Source organism: Acipenser ruthenus, chromosome 1 (genome assembly GCF_902713425.1).
Source record: "Acipenser ruthenus chromosome 1, fAciRut3.2 maternal haplotype, whole genome shotgun sequence".
NCBI classification, from domain to species: Eukaryota; Metazoa; Chordata; class Actinopteri; order Acipenseriformes; family Acipenseridae; genus Acipenser; species Acipenser ruthenus.
The window spans coordinates 81,580,258-81,598,654 of NC_081189.1; the positions used below are offsets into that span (position 1 = coordinate 81,580,258).

Here is an 18,397-nt window from a genome sequence, read left to right on the forward strand (position 1 = left end):
ACTACTCCGCTCACTCCACTGGCTCCCGATCACCGCTCGCATCCAGTTCAAGACTCTTGTACTAGCCTACAGATGCCTTGACCAGACTGCACCCAGCTACCTCCAGACCCTCATCTCTCCCTACACCCCCACTCGACCTCTCCGCTCCGCCTGCACTAGAAGACTGGCTCTACCTCCGCTACACTCCCCTGCCTCCCGAGCCCGCTCCTTCTCCACCCTTGCTCCGCAGTGGTGGAACGACCTTCCTACAGATGTCAGGACTGCCCAGTCCCTGACCACATTCCGGCGCCTCCTTAAGACTCACCTCTTCAAACAGCACCTGTAGAACTCCTCTGTTGTATCCTGGGAGACTATCACCCTTCATTTAAATATGCTTTATTTTGCTCTTATCTGCCCCCTATTTTACTACATTTAATCCTGTACTTCAGAATATTGTAATCTGCCAAGTGTTTAACCTGTAGTATTTTGTACTTAATCATATCCTGATGTAACTATCACTATTTAATCATATCCTGATGTAACTTTCACTATTATCTGCTGTATTATTGAATTGTGGTTTGTCACACTTGAAAAAAAAAAAAAAATGTATTTCTTGCTCTTATTGTATGACTTGTATTGTAACACTTGAATGTATTTGTATTTGCTTGCGATTGTAAGTCGCCCTGGATAAGGGCGTCTGCTAAGAAATAAATAATAATAATAATAATAATAATAATAATAACAAAAACACTCAAACAACTTGTTCCAATTTCTCAGAGTTTGTTTTAATAATAGAACTACAGTGTTACACAAACACCGGGCATAAGCTAGGCACAAGCAAAAATACACAGTCTTGCTGGTTACATCCCTTTTTATGTTCTTTCAGTTTGTATTCAACACACACCTCCTCCCACATTTTTCCTGCAACAGAACTGTACAACTCATTCCATATATGGAGTTGCTTATTTCACGAGCTTAATATTTGTGTGCAAGGCCATTTTTATCTATAACATGCTATGTCTGCGTTTCTGAGTCAGGGTCAAATCTTTCCCAAGAATATTTAGAGACATTAGCTTACCACAATTTGTGTCAGCATTTTTTCCACTCCAGTTATATTAGTATCTTTCTACACTCCAGATCTTCCAGGAGGGAATCCAGCAGCCACAAAAGGTGCAGATCACCCTCTCATGCCCTTGTCCCTTCCTCCCATCATCAAGGTAAGTCAGTCATTAACACTCAAGACTTCACTCTAGCTACTGCTAAAAGTAATTCCTCTTTTGGTTTTACTCCCACAAGGATACACTCCCTTCCACCTAATCTTAATTTCTCTCCTCACTTCCTCCATTGATGCTAGTATAGACCATAGCACAATAGATTGCAGAGAGGTATCTATCACATTGAAATCAAGAGATCCCTGCCTATTCAAATAACTAACAATCAGTGAGTTTGTATGAGCCTTCTCAGCCTTCTCATCCTTCCGTGATATTCTCTGTGATGTTTATCCTAATCAGCGTCAAGAGTTGGACTGGTACTTATCCAACATTGTTGATCTCCATGTTCAAAGCAGTGGCACATTCTTTTTTGAATATCACAAGGCTTTTTCTTCCAAAGCAGCAGCTAACCTATGTGAAGACAACATTGTTGTTAACTGGGCTCAAATTCAGCTTGACCTATTTAATTGAGTCTTTTCGGGCCAACTCTTGTGCTGTCTGCCATTCTGCCACCTTTAGCAGCATCCTCCTTTAGACAATCAATTGCAAGTATATTCAGTCACCTAGACCCTGCACCCCAGAAAACGGGGCAAGCTTCATCTCCTTCTGTTTTTCTCTCCACCCACCTTGCATGATTCCAAAGGATGTAAAAATGACTTTCAGCAGCCTGGCCAGCTCCAATCCGGGATCTCCGTCCTCAACAATGTTCCTCTGCTCTACATGAGCTCTATCCTATAGTCTCACCTGCTTCCATCTGGGTCCACCAATGGTCAAGAAAATCCATAATCTTCCAATGTGACAACCAATCTACTGTAGCCATTATCAATAAAGGACGATCCAAAACACCACTCATAAATAGCTTGCTCCGCCGCCTCTGGTTATTTATTAACAGCAACTTTCTCTTTAAAACAGCTCATGTGCCGGGTCTTGCCAGTCCCGTAGCTGATGCTCTCTCGTTTTCAGTTTCAGAAATTCCATCAACTGGACCCATCAGCCGATCCTCACACCCTCCTTGTTCCCCAATTTCAGGACCTTATTCTGGATTGAATTACCAGCTTCTTAACTCAGCAAGATCTTAAATAGCTAATTTTATAGCTCCATTTACCAAAGCCGCCTATAAATCAGGGTGGACAGCCTATATGTCTTTCTGTGCCATGTCTTCAGTTTTGCTGACAGAATTCAAACTTAATCAAGGTCCTCCAGCCTTGGTTGACCACTGACTGATGTCAGAGGTAGCACCTCTTTGAGGGCAGCTCCTTCTGGACCAGAATGTGAGATCCCGAGATTTATAGTTAAGTTGCTTTAGATTTCAAGATGCGCAACATAAAAAAAATATTCGGAGGGTCAAAAGTTGCACCTCTATTTGTAGGCAGCTCCATCTGGACCATAAGGTGAAATCCTGGGACAAACAGTTTAACCATATATTCTCTACTTATTTTGTTATTTTCTTAGCTATTATAATTGCACTGGAGGCATATTTTCCAAGAGGCGGAAGCGTTCTGCCCAGGATCCAGTTTTGGGGGTTGGTGGTCTTCCATCACCTGCCCTTGGTGACCTCTGACTGACGTGGGAGTTCGCACCTCAAACGAGGGCGGCTCCTATCGGTCCAGAAGACGAGTTCCTGAGCCAAACAGTCAATCATCCCACACTACACTTTACATCTTACAATTCTGAGCTTCGATCTTTGAATTACTGCGATACGGACAACATGCGATACAGCAAAGGTAAATGAATCTTATAAACACTGTATGATGCAATAATCACATCAGTTCTTAAGGAAATATCAAGGACCAAAATCCACAAGAAAAGGTTAAGAAAAGACGCATTGAAGACATGCTTGGCCAATAATTAAACACAAACTGCATTATTATTGTAACCTGAACTAAACCAGTAAATATGGCCATCAGTTAACTTTACACTTCTTGCTTTGTATTCCTCAATAAACACTGATTCAAGGCACACATGTATTTTAATACAGCCTAAGTCATCGTGGTTGAAATTGAGTCATCATTCATTCAGACTAATGTCCAGATGCTGCAGAACTACCATGTCATGGAAGAACAATTTTTTAAGCCACATATCGAGGGAGTTTGTGAGTCAGAATGTCAAGCTGTGGAGCCAGTGTGTGATGCTGTCTGTAGACTAGGATTGGAATGCAAAGATTGGGAAATAGGGAAAGATAAAAACTCTTTTAATCTAGCAAGCTGTGTCAAATGCTGTTTTAAAAATGCTGTGTTTCATATTTTAAAAAGTTTTTTTTCTGAGTTGTTAAAAGATTGTACGAATGGGGTTGAAACGAATTAATGTTAGCAAACTGGTGGAAAGTAACCAGAACATTTGTTCAGGGCCCTGAGCTGCCGAGGGGGCCCACGTCCCAGGTTAAAATAAATACATATATAAAAATCACTATTTTACAGTTGAAAATCCAATCGGTTTGCCCCGTGATCGCGCTAGCTAAACACTTGCGTCTCTTACTGGTCACGTGCACGCTGGAGGATGGCAAGAGAGAGAGAGAGAGAGACACTAACAGAAAAATGAAAAAACTTAGCGGTGCAGCGAAATGAAAAAACTAAAATAATAGCAAGCTGGTGAAAAATGCCTGCTGGAAAAACATCAGATACTATAAATTTCGGTTTTAAATCCTATAAAAATGAAGTAACACAACAAATGAACCTGAACAACTGATCAACAAGAGTTTTGGCGGCGCTACTATTTCAAATAGCGGGCCTGAAGAATTAGAAAGTACAGAACAAGGAGTCAGACCCAGTCTGCCCACATCGCCAATTATTAACGATCAAGGTAACTTCAATCTGCCTTTTCCCACAGATGTGTGGAATAACATTCTGGAGAGATTCGACAAAACTAGTAAATCCATTCAAGCAGAAAACATCGAACTGTCAGTGGTATTTGAATTACTTGAATCTCTGAAAACATTTCTGAATGAGATTTGTGATCTTTTTGATGATTTTGAAAACTGTACAATGGAAACTGCAGTGCTGAAGAACCGCGGTAAAGTTACTAGCTTGACGTTCGATATTCGACATTAGTTTGCACACTGCATAGCGCATACAGACCCGGCATGCGGAAAAAGCCTGTTTTACCTTTTTACAGCCGCTATAGAGCTTTCATAACAACTGTACATTAAAGAAGACTAATTGTGAATTATTTCACAACCATTGTTTTACCTGTGAACCCCAGGAATAATTTGTGAAAACAGATGGCATATCGCATAACTTGGCATACAGGCTCGGCATGAGTAAAAGGCTTGTTTACCTTACTTCCAGCAGCTTCACAGCTTTCAAAAAGATGGTGCTGCGATACATTTTTTTATTAACGTGGCCGCTGCAAAATTTGTCAAGCTCACAAACTTTAAACTGCTTCTGTTTGAAAACCATTTAGCTGATTGACTCCAAACTTGGTAAATATAATCTTGGGGAAAGTAGAATTGCTGCAAAATGATCTGTCGATGTTGGGCAGGTGTTGTGATTTTTGGTCTCCCAGTTCGTGGCCTGTCATTGACAGAGTGTGTCTGGTTTTACTGTCTCGCATGTTTGAAATTGCTGGCTGTGAGCACCCAAGACGGCGAGCCACAGTACGCTGCCCTAATCCAGCCTCCAACATGCCGACTGCACGAAGGCGCTGCTCTCTTGACAGACGTGGCATATTGTTTTTTTCTGTGATTTTTTTTTATTGCTTTTATTCAAGCTTACAATTCAACAGCTGAAATCACTCCATATCCAGTGTCCAATCAGCTATCTCACTAATTAGGTGATTAAGTGCATCTGCTTCAGTCATAGTCACTCAAGCGTGTCATGGTCAAGGATAAATGATCGAGTGATTAAAAAGAAACCAAAAACATTTTGTCAATGTCCATCATTTATATACCTTATTTTTTTTCGAAAATAAATGTGTTATAATAGTGATAAGTTTCTTTTGATGCTCGGTATATTAATCCAGTTATTAAAATTTGTATATTTAAGTCACTAGATGGTGCTGTGTAATGCCAAGTCTTTTATAGCTAATTGTTTCATGAATGTATTGCACGTTTGGCATTCACGTTAAAACAATGGAGTCGTTTTTTGAATCTGGTGTCAGTCATATTTTCCTTCAACATTGTCTTTTACATTGTTATAACAGTATTAATTGTAGGGGGGGAAACTGTTCTGGTTCCCTGTCCAGGGGCCCATGATACCAAAATCCTGCCCTGCCAAGGTATTTTATTTATTTATTTTTTATATACAGATTGTTTGGTCTAATAACAATATCCCCTAAAACTGCAACTGCTGTATCGGAACATATTTCACCGTATTTTTATTGTATTTAAAAAGGGGGTTAATAAATCACCCCTGATGGTAAACAATAACTGGATTAATTATAATTTAGAGTTATACAGAGATACCACATTTTTGATCTGCCACTGCTTAGGTTGTTAAAAACAGTTGCCTAGGTTACTCTATAGAACTTTTCCTCGACTCGAGGCTCCTTTTAGATGTCACTGACTACAAACAAACCTCTGCAGTCTTTTCAATACCAGTTCGTCAATACAATCACAATTTGGCTCAGGATATGCTTTCTGTATTCCCTAATAGTTTCTAACAAAGTGGCCACACCATCTAGGAAATGTGTGTAGTTATATTTGTAATGTAGTGAAGCTAATTTGTCTTGTAACAATATTCATACAAAACAGTGTTTGCTTTCTGCTGTCATATAAAAATGTTCAGTGCTTTGTATCACATAGCAATATTATGAGTTAATTTTGGGTACTTTATTCTTTTCTTTAAAAAGAACAATATGCTTATGCACCCCAGTGGTCAAATTACACTGCCTGATATGGTCAGAATATAGGCTATTTCTTTCATTTAAGACAAAAGAGAAAGCTTTAATCAACAGACTATTTAGCTTTTCAATATTAGACAGGTCCCATTCTAAGTTGTGAGCAGGAATTAACTTAATCAACAACATCTTAACTGGATAAAACCAAAAGAAATCCTCATAAAATATGATCTGTTAAGCAGTTGTTTCAACACAGGCTGAGAGAAAAAGCACATAAAACAAAACAAAAGACATTAATAAAATAATTTTTACAGCAGTCATTTATTCTTTAACCATAGTCCTTTCCTGACACCTGAAATCAATTGGCAGATGGCAGTGCGGTGCAATAAAGAAACATCTCGAACCACATCAAAGGAACAGATTACATCGTCACATCCTCAATTAAACCCTTATTCATGCCCCCTACGATAGCTAGTCCAGTCACGTCTCGTCCAATCCATGACTGACAACTCGCGTACCGAAAATGGCAGTCGAAGGAAGAATGAAGTGTGTCAAAGGGCAGCTGTGTGGAGTAGTGGTTAGGGCTCTGGACTCTTGAGCAGAAGGTCGTGGGTTCAATCACAGGTGGGGGACACTGCTGCTGTACCCTGCAAGGTACTTTACCTAGATTACTCCAGTAAAAACCCAACTGCATAAATGGGTAATTGTATGAAAAAAAGAATGTGTAAAAAATAATGTAATTGTATGTAAAAAATAATGTGATATCTTGTAACAATTGTAAGTCGCCCTGGATAAGGGCGTCTGCTAAGAAATAAATAATAATAATAACATAGGGCATTGTGACTTCACCCCCTTCCTGGATGGCTGGCTTCCGACTGACCCTGGAATGAACTGCCAGACCAAGCAGTATGAGTCTGTTCCTGTTAAACAGCACCCTCACAGATCAGGAGGGAGATTGTTGATTCATTCGCTCTCTGTCCTTTTCAGGAGCAGTTTTTTATACGCAGTTCTACTCCAGCAGTATCAAATAGTTGGTCAATAATACTGTCTGCTTTGGTTAAAGAGATCTGAGATGAGTTAGAGGTATTATTTACAAGACCACTAGGTGTGGATTTCAATATTATAGATGGTAGGGATTCCAGGGGTTCACAGGGAGTTCTGCATTAGAGATGCAAAATCATCATAGTTGACCTCATCTTGCTTCAGCGACCCCTATTGGTCATGGGGACACTTCTCAGGCTTTCTCTTACCTCCGGGGTTCAATAGCTTGGTAACATCCTTAGCTTTTGGTAGATTGGTTTGACATTGGGAAACAAAGGTCTCCTGTGGTTCTTTTGTCCTTTTAGGCGTGTTGCTGCAGTAAAAGAAATTGGGCATTTAAAAAAAAAGAAATGGCAGAAAAACGGGTAAATGTATAAAAAGCTACCTCATAAAATGGTATCATAGTCATATCAGTATTAGGGCTTTCTTGAAAGTTGCTAATTCATGTTAACAAGTGTTACAGTATCTTTATTCATAACACCAATTTTATATGAATAAATCCATCCCTAGTTAAATCTTCCAACAATGTCCTTACCGTGTGCATTCCATAAAAGTTCTACAAATTAGGTTTTCTGGCTCTGGGTGTGTTATGTCTTTCGTGATTTCTGTTTCTGTGACTGCAGAAAACATGTTTTCAGTTGTAGTATTCTGATAGACCTGGTAAAGCTGGCAATTCTCCGTCGTCTGAACATCACATTAGAGAAACACTGTGTCTGTTTCAGGGAGTACTAAAGATCCCCGGATACATGCTCCAGGGTTGTCGTGCAGAAGTTGTGTGACCACATGGTACACTGGCTGACCCCCACCAGGAAGACCAACCTCCAAATGGGTGAGGAAATAGTTGTGGAGCAACACATAAGCGTGGATATGGAGCCACAACCCCGACACCCTGGAGGATGCCGTGAAACTCACAGAGGATTATGAGGACTCCTTGATCTCCGCCCAGACTGGTCTACTCACAGCTCCCGTTCCCTGGAGCAGCCTCACCTCTCTCTCTCCCACCACCACCACCACCAGCACCCACACCAGAACCCGGATCAAGACCTACCCTTTAGAAGACCGCACCAAAAAAATGTAATTAAGTGGTCAGCTGAGTGTCAGGGGGCGTTTGATACTATTAAGCGAGACTCTGCCAGGCCTCCACTCTTATCACACCAGATTTCACCAAGAGATTCATCCTCCACACCGACGCATCTGATGTGGCTTTGGATGCGGTCTTGTCCCAAAAGGTAGACGGAGTAGAACGCCTGCTATTGTATATCAGTAAAAAGATGCTCCCTCGGGAGCACAACTACTCCGTGGTCGAAAATGAGTGTTTGGCCATTAAATGGGCCATTAATGATATTACCTTCATTTGATCTTGTCACTGACCATGCCCCACTCAAGAGATTAAGCACAATGAAGGACAGCAATGCCCAGATAACCCGGTGGTATCTGGCATTGCAGCCCTTCATGTACCACATGGTACACCGTGCGGGGAAAGACCACCAAAATGTGGATTCTTTTTCCCGGGAGGGGGGAATAATGGGAAAGGTAGATTCAGCCAAGTGTTCATTTGCATCCACTGAGCGGTGGGATATTGGTGGTAAATCTCCCTCCCGACTTGTGAGGGCGCTAAGTAATGGAAACAGAGAACCCTGGACTGCTTGGCCTGACACTTCGTTCCTAGGGTTAAAAGGAAGTCCGTCATTTAGAAAAGGGGTGGAGCTTCGGTACATTAACTCATCAACCCGGAAGGGAAATGATGTGGCAGCCGCGGATTGGACAAGTGGTTGCACTCGTTTACCAAGGGGTCATGAGTGACGGTATAAGTAGGGGTCGAAGCGATGTAATCTGTTCCTTCGTTTTGGTTAAAAGTATTGAAACCAGAAGGACCCGTATTGTTGTATCGTGAGTGTTGTCTAACTGTTGCTTGTTATTTGTTAGATGGCTAAACGCGTTCTGGAGCTGTCTCCAGAGGCCAGAACCTACCCGGAACATCACTGCACTAAATCATGATAATTGTGTATTCACCACGAGTACTACTGCACTCACTGAGGACTGGTGACCGTGTATGTTGTGTGTGTCTTTTGTGAATTACCATGTATCATTTGGGACTGCCCCGTGCATTATTTATACAGAGCAGTAATCATTGTTGTGTACTGCCTGTATTTAATTATAGTTTCTGTTGGCCAGTTTCAATCATTTGGATTATAATTAAAAAACCATCACTTCACCAGAACTGTGTTTGTCGTTGTTTGGAGCACTATAACCCACTTTTCCACATAGCCCTAATACACCTTCACCTTATGAAGACAACTCTGTTGTCTGGAAAATGTCTAACTGTAGAACTGCAGTAAAAACAAACCTCAGAAGGGCCTGCAGGCCATGCTTGTTTTGTTTATTTTGTGTTGGCTAACAATCATCTCTTGTTTCTGTGTGATTCCTTGACAATGCCAAACCCTTCACAAGTCCAGTTATTTTCTTGCTAGCAACTAAAGTAGCACATACACTGTATGTAAATAAATTTTCCAAGAGACTAGGTCTAAGCAGCAGCATATAATTATTATGTATAAGGTTATATATAAATTCACCTATCTGTAAACTGCAATCCACATGTTCCCAATCATGCAATATGAAGACTGTTAGAGAACAAAGGAAATTACTGATATGTCAGTGAAAAAAGAATTGTCAAGAACAGATGTTTCTAGAAACTCTGGCTATTATTGAAAACGTCTGTAGTGATAAAATATCCCATCACTTAAAAAAATAATAGTTTATTTTTTAGTAAGGTTACTACACTATAAAGTGTTTTCTTTTGTAGTACTGCCATCTGCCTCTTAGTCTAGTTATTGCAACCTATGTCACGGCCACGGTGATCACATGGCAGATGAATGATCACAGAAGAATATGTTCTTTGAGCATATTGTCATGAACAGTTGCCAGCAGAGCTGTGGTTAATTTGCTACCCATCTTCTGGGACAGGAAAGATCAAATGTTATTTTACAAACTCTCCTTTACAACACCAGTTTAGTTAAAGACACATTTTGTTCTCCCTAAACTAGACAAACTGTAAAATAAATAGAATGTTTAAAATCACTAGTTCTTATAAAGGTTTGTATTTACAAAATCCTTGTTCTGTATACCTTATTTTACAAACATAGTATGTTTGCCTTTAGAATGAAGTAAAAGTACCTACAGATGATAGACTATTACCTTTCCAGATAACATGAACTATTTTGATCGTATGTTGATGAAAACTTTAATAAAGCCTGCGGGAGAGGGCATAGCTGGGTTTTATTTTACAACCCTCAGAAATCAGTCTGGATTGCACCAACCACGTTTCTGTTCTTAACCGGAGATAATCCCTAAATTTAAGCGTTTGATAAAATTCTGGGTGATTTCTAACTGCAGAAACATTCTCCAATAAAACCGAACTGTGGTATCACAGAGGGGTATACTTTAAACAAGTAGACGCCTAAAACAAAACTTTAATATCCGCTTTACCCCTGATTCTGATACACTTTTTCTATCGGTATGTCCTCAGCAGGTTTCATAATATTAGGCAACTCCTAGATAAAAATCATCTCAGATGTAAGGTTTGCAACGTACACCGATACTCACAATACACCTACTAATATCATACTTATTAAAACATTATTTGTATCTGATGTTAGTGTGGTGTTTTATACGTGAAACTACCAAAACAACATATGCAGACTACTTTAGACATCAGTGAACCGTAAACTGGCAATAATTCAAAGTACAAAAACACACCAAATCAACAAACTCTGTCTACTGGTCCGCCTACTGCAGCAAAACAATGTGCAAATATCTTCAGCCTGCAGTCTTGCTATACACAGTGCGCATGCGCCTTATCACGTCCAGAAATCTTTGTGCGCAGGTGTAATCAAGGCAGGCGCATGCGTAAGAATGTGATAATTTAAACTCATTGGCGGGTAGAGTTGGTGCAGAAATAATTTAGCAAGCAAACCAAGAAGACAGGAATCGTGATGGCGAAACAGGGGACACTCGCAGGGATTACTTTGAAAGGAAGCGCCGAACTTGTAGCTGAGTTTTTTTGTAAGTGAAACATTTACATTTATTTGGGGTTCAAAAGAGAATCTGGGATTAGAGAGTGAGGAGGGGGAGAGAGTAACGTTACATATATATCCTGGCCTGAAAAGTTTTGTCAGCGGTGTCGACACGTGTGAATAAAAATGTTCTGCGTGGAAAGGCAGAGGTTGTTTATTATCTCCAACAAACATGGTATTGAGGTCCACCCCCCCAGGTTCTTTAATATTATTATGTCAAATTTGCAGTACGTAATTGATTAGAGATTTGAATTGTACAATTAAACCTTCGGTATGTAATCTTTTAAAATAAATGCAGCGGTTGCATACATATTTAAGCTGTATCTTATAATCATAAATTATGTATTCCACATTTGAACTAGGCTAGTAACATTTCATGACGCCATTTTGCATGTCCCCAATCTCGTGTATAGCTGCTGTTAATGTTTGTGTACATTTACAATTATGCATGATAAAACGTAATAAAACGTTTTTTTCTGAAGGGAGTTACGAATTCATAAAATAATCGCTGTCTACTTGCATAACAAACGTTAGAGGGGGTGGTTTGTTAACTCTCAGTAAATAATATCCGTGCAAACAGGAAATAATAGTATACACATTTTTTGAAGGCACAGAATCGGTGTCAGATTTTGGGATTTCCCCAATACCAGATTAACGTACTGTAAAACATTTAGGCAGGTAACACAGGCAGTGAGACATTGAATTCTGTTCAAAACCTTCCCCAAACTGTGCCATGCTACACACTACTGATCAAAAAGCAGAATTCTACATCCTGGGGCGGTTAATGAGTTTCCAAGTTATAAAGCCATTTATTTATTTCAAATAATGCTCTTACAATTATTTTATACTTGTTTTTGTCTTAAATTTCCGTTCTAGTCATTAACTTTAAGTGAAACTTCCTTGTTCAAGCTTTATATATATATATATATATATATATATATATATATATATATATATATATATATATATATATATATAATTTTTTTTTTTTTGTTACAGCCTTTGGTATCAACAGCATCCTGTACCAAAGAGGTATTTACCCACCAGAAACCTTCACAAGAGTTACACAGTACAACTTGAGTATATTGGTGACAACAGACTCCAAACTGAAAAGCTACTTGAACAATGTGGTGGTGCAGCTGAAAGGTAATGTTGCAGTGTATATTGATTGTTACTTTACACATCTTTCCAATTTGAAGAGCAGTAGTACACTTTAAACGGCCTACAAATCTGAATGTCACAAATTGCTGTTGAAGTAAAAGGGAAGCATGAAACACTGTCGTGGTGTTTTATTTTAATTTTTTTTAATTTAACTGCCATAGTGCCTCACAAACAGTTCAGTTTGACACTAAAATAGCGTTCATTTATTTTCCATATACTGTACTTCAGACATTGATGACCCACTTTCATACTCAAGTATACTTCCATAAAACAGGCACACCCCTACAGCAGAGCATAAGGATTTGTCAACAGACAAAAAAAAAACCAAAACTTGTGCAAGTTTTATTTTCAGTATAATGCCTTAAGTCATTGTTAAAGTTCATGTGCAATTTGAATATCAGTCTTTTTTTATATAGTGTCTTTCATAGTCGACCACCATCACAAAGCGCTTTACAAGATAGTGAGGAACAATGCACAATACATTAAATACAGGGCATAGTACATTAAATACAAGGCTAGGGTGTGAATGTGTGTGTCATGCAAAATCATACAAATAGATAGTGAAAAACCTGACTTAGCAATTTAGACAACAGCTAATAACAGATATCGGGCTTAAAGAGCATTGAAAGCAAGAGAGAGAACAAGTACATAAACTGCAATCAGTACCAGTTGACTACCTAATGTTACCATATTTAGTCCAGTAATTGGACCAATCAAGTTTGGAGAAACCAACTATTGCCACATCCCATGCTTTTTTTGTTATTAGATACTAAAGTTTTTTTTGTTTTGTTTTTTAGAGTGGTTATTCAATTGCACAGTACAAAAGCTGGTGGTGGTGATCACCTGCATTGAAACCAATGAGGTTCTGGAACGGTGGCAGTTTGATATTGAGTGCGACAAGAGCGCCAAAGACAGTGCCAAGTATGTAATGGAATAGACTAATGTAATGTAACAAGCTAACTTAAACAACCCTTTTCCAGTGTTTAAAGGAGGACTGGGAAACTTAGAAGGAAAGCAAATATTAATACAATTCATATCAGTTTCCTAAAATTATTTAAGGGTTATTTTGTGTTTGGCAATATTGTTGAGAATGCTGGGGGGTTGGTTTTGTTTCCTTGGTAAATATTAAGCATCTTTGTACGTAGTTGACAAATGTTTGTCTAAACACTGGAAAAATAGTTACTAGTTATCTTTTTACAGCTGTCCAACAGACAAATCAATAAAAGCCATCCAGGAGGAAATCCGAGGGGTTATCAGACAAATAACGGCCTCTGTAACATTTCTGCCTCTGTTGGAAACTCCTTGTAAGTATAGTAACTAACAATGTTTGCATTACATGTGTACCAATTTCTGTTTAGTTTTAGATGACTGCCTTCCCCTAAATGTTTAGACCTAAAGTGAGGCATTCGCATTCAAATGTATACAGTAAGCATTGTGCAGGTCAGTGTCTATACTTTTTATTTTGTCATGACCAATACATGTTGGGTGGGTTTATATATATATATATATAATATATTTATTTTTTTTATATATATTTATATATTTTTTTTTTATATATATATTTTTTTTTATATAATATATATAAAAATATCTTCTGGTAGTGTGCGTCAATAAAGAAATTCATTAACCTGACCTGGCTTACTATTACCACTAAATAAAATCAGAACAAAAATATTATTTATCAGAGAATGATAACTTCAGTAATTGAGCAATTTTATTCTATTTCAGAAAATCTTGATGTCAGATGTGTTGTATTAAATGAAATGGGGCTTATATTTTTTTTTTACCCAACGCAAGCTCGAAGTTATCTCAACCATGGTTTAAGTAGTGTTGTGTGTTTTGTTTTCATGCTTTAGGTATTCTTAAATTAAGAGAGTTGACATGATGACATTGTTTATTTTGAAAAGTTTGAAGTTTAGCAAAATAATTAAGAGGCTTACTTTTTTCCATAACTTGTGACTTGAAATTTGAGTCATTTACATTTTGTTTGTTGGGCAAATGTCATTCTGGCACATTGAATTGTTATAAATTGTGCCAGAATGGCCTATATATTTTAATTGAGTACAAATGCTTTTGCAGGTGCTTTTGATCTACTCATCTATACAGACAAAGACTTGGAGGTACCAGAGAAATGGGAGGAATCGGGTCCTCAGATGATTTCAAACTCTGAGGAAGTGCGCCTCCGCTCCTTTACCACAACAATCCATAAAGTCAACAGCATGGTTGCCTACAAAAGAATGGATTCTGTCTAGTGACTTGCAGATGTCTTCTGTGTTCTGTATATATTGCTTTTTTTTCTACCACTTTTTCTCAACAATGTTAAACTTTTCCCATTTAATTCCTTTCTTTTTTTGTCTATACTGCTGGGAGTGTACCTTTTTGTTTGTACCATAGTCAGATTTCCATCTTTTACACTTCATTTTAGAATGTAGACATTTCTGTGTTATCTTGACATTTTTGTTTTATCAATACATTAACTAAATTGCAAACAAGTTTAGTGCCTCATTCCAGTTTCTGCCTGGCAGTTTAAAAGCACATAACTGATGTAGTTTTACTGGGTAATTGTACATCAACAAATTGTATAATGCCACTGCTGTAATAAAATGATTTATTTTAGACAAAGGTAAATACATAGCTTTATAAAATAGTAGTCTGTAGTGAGGAGTGATGTGTTATTTGGTAATAATGGAAATCCCTTTTCATGTAATTAAGGTGGCCATATGATTTTTACCTGTATCCGGTACCATTCTTTCCTTTGAGAAGCAGGACTATGCTTACCAGAATGCATTGGGTTGTGAGTTGAAAAGCCTGAACTGTCCCAATTTATATATAATGCCTTTATTGACTCATGACTTCCAATATTGCCCATTAACATGCCCCACTAATGCCATCGCTTAATTGAGATCTTGGATTTTCTTCCATTTAGAGACCAACAGTGTTAAACATGTTTGTTTTGTCAAGTTATTTCATTTCATTATATTTTAGTGTCTGTCAAGTTTTTTTTTTAGAAGAAATAAACTTAGTGGTTACCTACTGTAGTGACTTTTTTTAATGTTGTGTGTTTTTAAGAATTGCTTCACATGTGACACAAGCAATGATACCCTTGACATGTACAGTAATTAATATGGATTGGAAACTTGAATTCTTGATGTCAAATCAACCCCATTAAAAGCTGCTAGTTTGTTCTGTTGGATATTATGGTTTGCTTAATATATACAGTGCCTGTAGTAAGTATTCACCCCCTCTTGGATGTTTTCAGTTTGTGTTACAACCTGAAATCTTGATGCATTTAAATTGGATTTTTTTTCCTTTGATTTACGCAACCTACTCATCACTTTGAAGAGGCAAGATAATTTTTATTGTGAAATAAGTTCATGAAAAATAAAAACACTGAAGTGTCTTGGTTAGATAAGTATTCAAGCTGGATGGGGATCGCTGGTGGACAGCAATCTTCAAGTCTTGCCACAGATTCTCAATCGGATTCAAGTCCGTGCTTTGGCTGGGCCACTCCAGGACATTCACTTTCTTGTTTTTAAGCCACTCCAGTGTTGCTCTGGCTGTGTGCTTGGGGTCATTGTCCTGCTGAAAGGTGGATCTCTGTCCCAGTCTTCAGTCTTTTGCACACTGAAGCAGGTTTTCCTCAAGGACTTGCCTGTATTCAGCTCCATCCATTTTGCCCTAAAGCTTCCCAGTCCCTGCCAATGAAAAGCACTCCCATAGCATGATGCTGCCTCCACCATGCTTCACAGTAGGGATGGTGTTACCTGGGTGATGTGCTGTGTTGGGTTTGTGCCAGACCTAACGCTTTACATTTAGGCCAAACAGTACAATTTTTGTTTAATCGGACCACAGTCTCTTTTGAGACAGGTATATTTAACCTGAAATCATGAGAACCACTTTTAGTGCACACAGATGGACTCCATTTAACTTATTTTGTGAATGCAATTGCTTGCACCTGAGCTTATTTAGGAGTGTCATAGCAAAGGGGGTGAATACTTATCTAATGAAGACTTTTCAGGTTTTTATTTTTAATTGATTTGTTTTTTCACACATTGAAAGTGTTGAGTAGGTTGTGTAAATCAAAGGGAAAAAAAATCAAATTTAAATGCATCAAGATTTCAGGTTGTAACACAACAAACTATGAAAATGTCCAAGGGGGGTGAATACTTACTATAGGCACTGTATGTGTGTGTGTGTATAATATATATATGTATATATATATATATATATATATATGTATGTGTATGTTTTGTTTTAAACTAGCTTGTCTACCAAATTTCCATGTAGAATTTAAGTGGATACAAATAAATTAATATAAATAGGTTATATTTTACTAAACTAAAACATAATTAAATGCAATGGGTTTACTGGTGTTATTTGTACTTTGATTACAAAGACTGCATATGAAACATGCATACACTGTTTTATGTGAAATATGTATTCCTACAGCTAGAGAATTTAACAGGGAATTGCAATGCAATCTACACCTCATTAGAATTCAGGATTGATTTAGTCTGTTGTCTTGCCTTTCCTACATATCTTCACTAAGGGACTCTTGTACTGCAATATACTGTAAGTATGTTATAACATTTCTGGAAGTTCCGGTTTATGGGATTACAAATGCATTATTTGTTCGCATTACCCAGCTCTAAAAAGATTGAAGACAAAAAGAAAACAGTTTAGACTTTTAGATTTGTATTATGTATTCATCATCAGTATGGCAAACAACAAAATACATTTTTGACAACAGCATTTCATTTTTTTTTAATTGACTTTAAAAATGTAATGCCTGTAGTGCCTTAGCAAGAATCACAAATGTAATTTATTTTCATCCATGATGTCTGGGAATTGATCAGGTGTTTTTCATTTTGTTCACGATGCAAACATCAGAGCAAATATTATATCGCGTGTATAATGGTCATGTAAAAATCACACATTTCTTAGTTATATTAAGTAACATTATGTATAATATTAATCTTAGGATATTAGGTGTCCTTAAAATATATGGTTGGTAGGGGGCTCCCGAGTGGCGCATCCGGTAAAGGCATGCCGCGTGGAGTGCAGGATGTGCCCTATAGCTTGGAGGTCGTCGGTTCGAGTCTAGGCTATTCCACTACCGACTGTGGAAGGGTTTATAGGGGGCGCATAATTGGCCAAGCGCTGCCTTTGGGGGGTGCTTGGGTCGGCCATGTGTCCTCAGCTCACCGCGCACCAGCGACCCCTGTAGACTGGCCGGGCACCTGCGGGCCTGCCTGTAAGTTGCCCGGAGCTGTGTGGTCCTCCTACGCTGTACCTGAGGTGACTCCATGGCGGGCCTGCACAGTGAAAAGAAGCGGACGGCTGATGGCACACGTTTCGGAGGAGGGGGTAGCAGCGGTGAATCGGGGTGAAATAAACAATAATTGGGCCTACCAAATTGGGGAGAAAATATGAAAAATATTTGCAGATTCCAAATTATATATATATATATATATATTATATAATTTATGTTGCGTCTGGCATGTTACATCTGCTAAACAAAAATAAAAACAAAAGCTGTTACACATCCTGTACAAATTAAATTCTCATTAAAGGTGGTGCACAATGGGGTGTAATGCCTAATTTTGGTGAAATTCAACAAATCAAATTTAAACCTTTAAAAAGTTATTCATATTTAAATGTAGTAATTTCTATTTTCAAAATGTACTAAAGTTAATGTTCTGGAAGGTCAGGCTAGTGAACATTTATAATCCTGTAAAAACAATATATATATATATATATATATATATATATATATATATATATATACACTTTAAACACAAATAATTAGTACAGTACTATGTACAATACTGCAGTACCCTATGCTTACTTGTGTCTTTGAGGGGGTTGATTGTTGAGTTTGGGTTCTCTTTGAATCTTAATCCTAATCCATTCTATAAACAGTGTGCTTTTTCATTGAAACCCTGGTTTTTAGTCAATAAAATTACACAGAATGGATCTGTGGAGATTCCACTGCACTAAGGACTAAAAGAGTGAAGTTCTGTTATGTTTACATTGACAAGACCTCCGTTTTAAGTGTTACCCAAAAAGATGGAATTGATATATGATATATTTAAAACAAAAACTGAAAATGTCTGACATTATTTATTTTTGTAGGCCTTTTTGACACTGATTAAGGTT

General features: G+C 38.0%; 1 protein-coding gene across 1 annotated transcript; it reads left to right on the forward strand.

Moving 5' to 3' along the window:
- Positions 1-10,892: 10,892 nt before the first annotated feature.
- Positions 10,893-15,431, forward strand: mad2l1 (MAD2 mitotic arrest deficient-like 1 (yeast)). The gene is made up of 5 exons (XM_034036074.3): positions 10,893-11,066; positions 12,077-12,223; positions 13,036-13,159; positions 13,439-13,542; positions 14,318-15,431. The coding sequence occupies exons 1-5, from the start codon at positions 10,997-10,999 to the stop codon at positions 14,488-14,490; spliced, it is 618 nt and encodes a 205-aa protein (XP_033891965.1). The 5' UTR covers positions 10,893-10,996; the 3' UTR covers positions 14,491-15,431.
- Positions 15,432-18,397: the final 2,966 nt, after the last annotated feature.

Coding starts and splice junctions, on each gene's coding strand:
- mad2l1 (XM_034036074.3), top strand. CDS start 10,997: ATGGCGAAACAGGGGACACTCGCAGGGATTACTTTGAAAGGAAGCGCC. Junction 11,067..12,076: donor ACTTGTAGCTGAGTTTTTTT/GTAAGTGAAACA, acceptor TTTTTGTTACAG/CCTTTGGTATCAACAGCATC. Junction 12,224..13,035: donor TGTGGTGGTGCAGCTGAAAG/GTAATGTTGCAG, acceptor TTTGTTTTTTAG/AGTGGTTATTCAATTGCACA.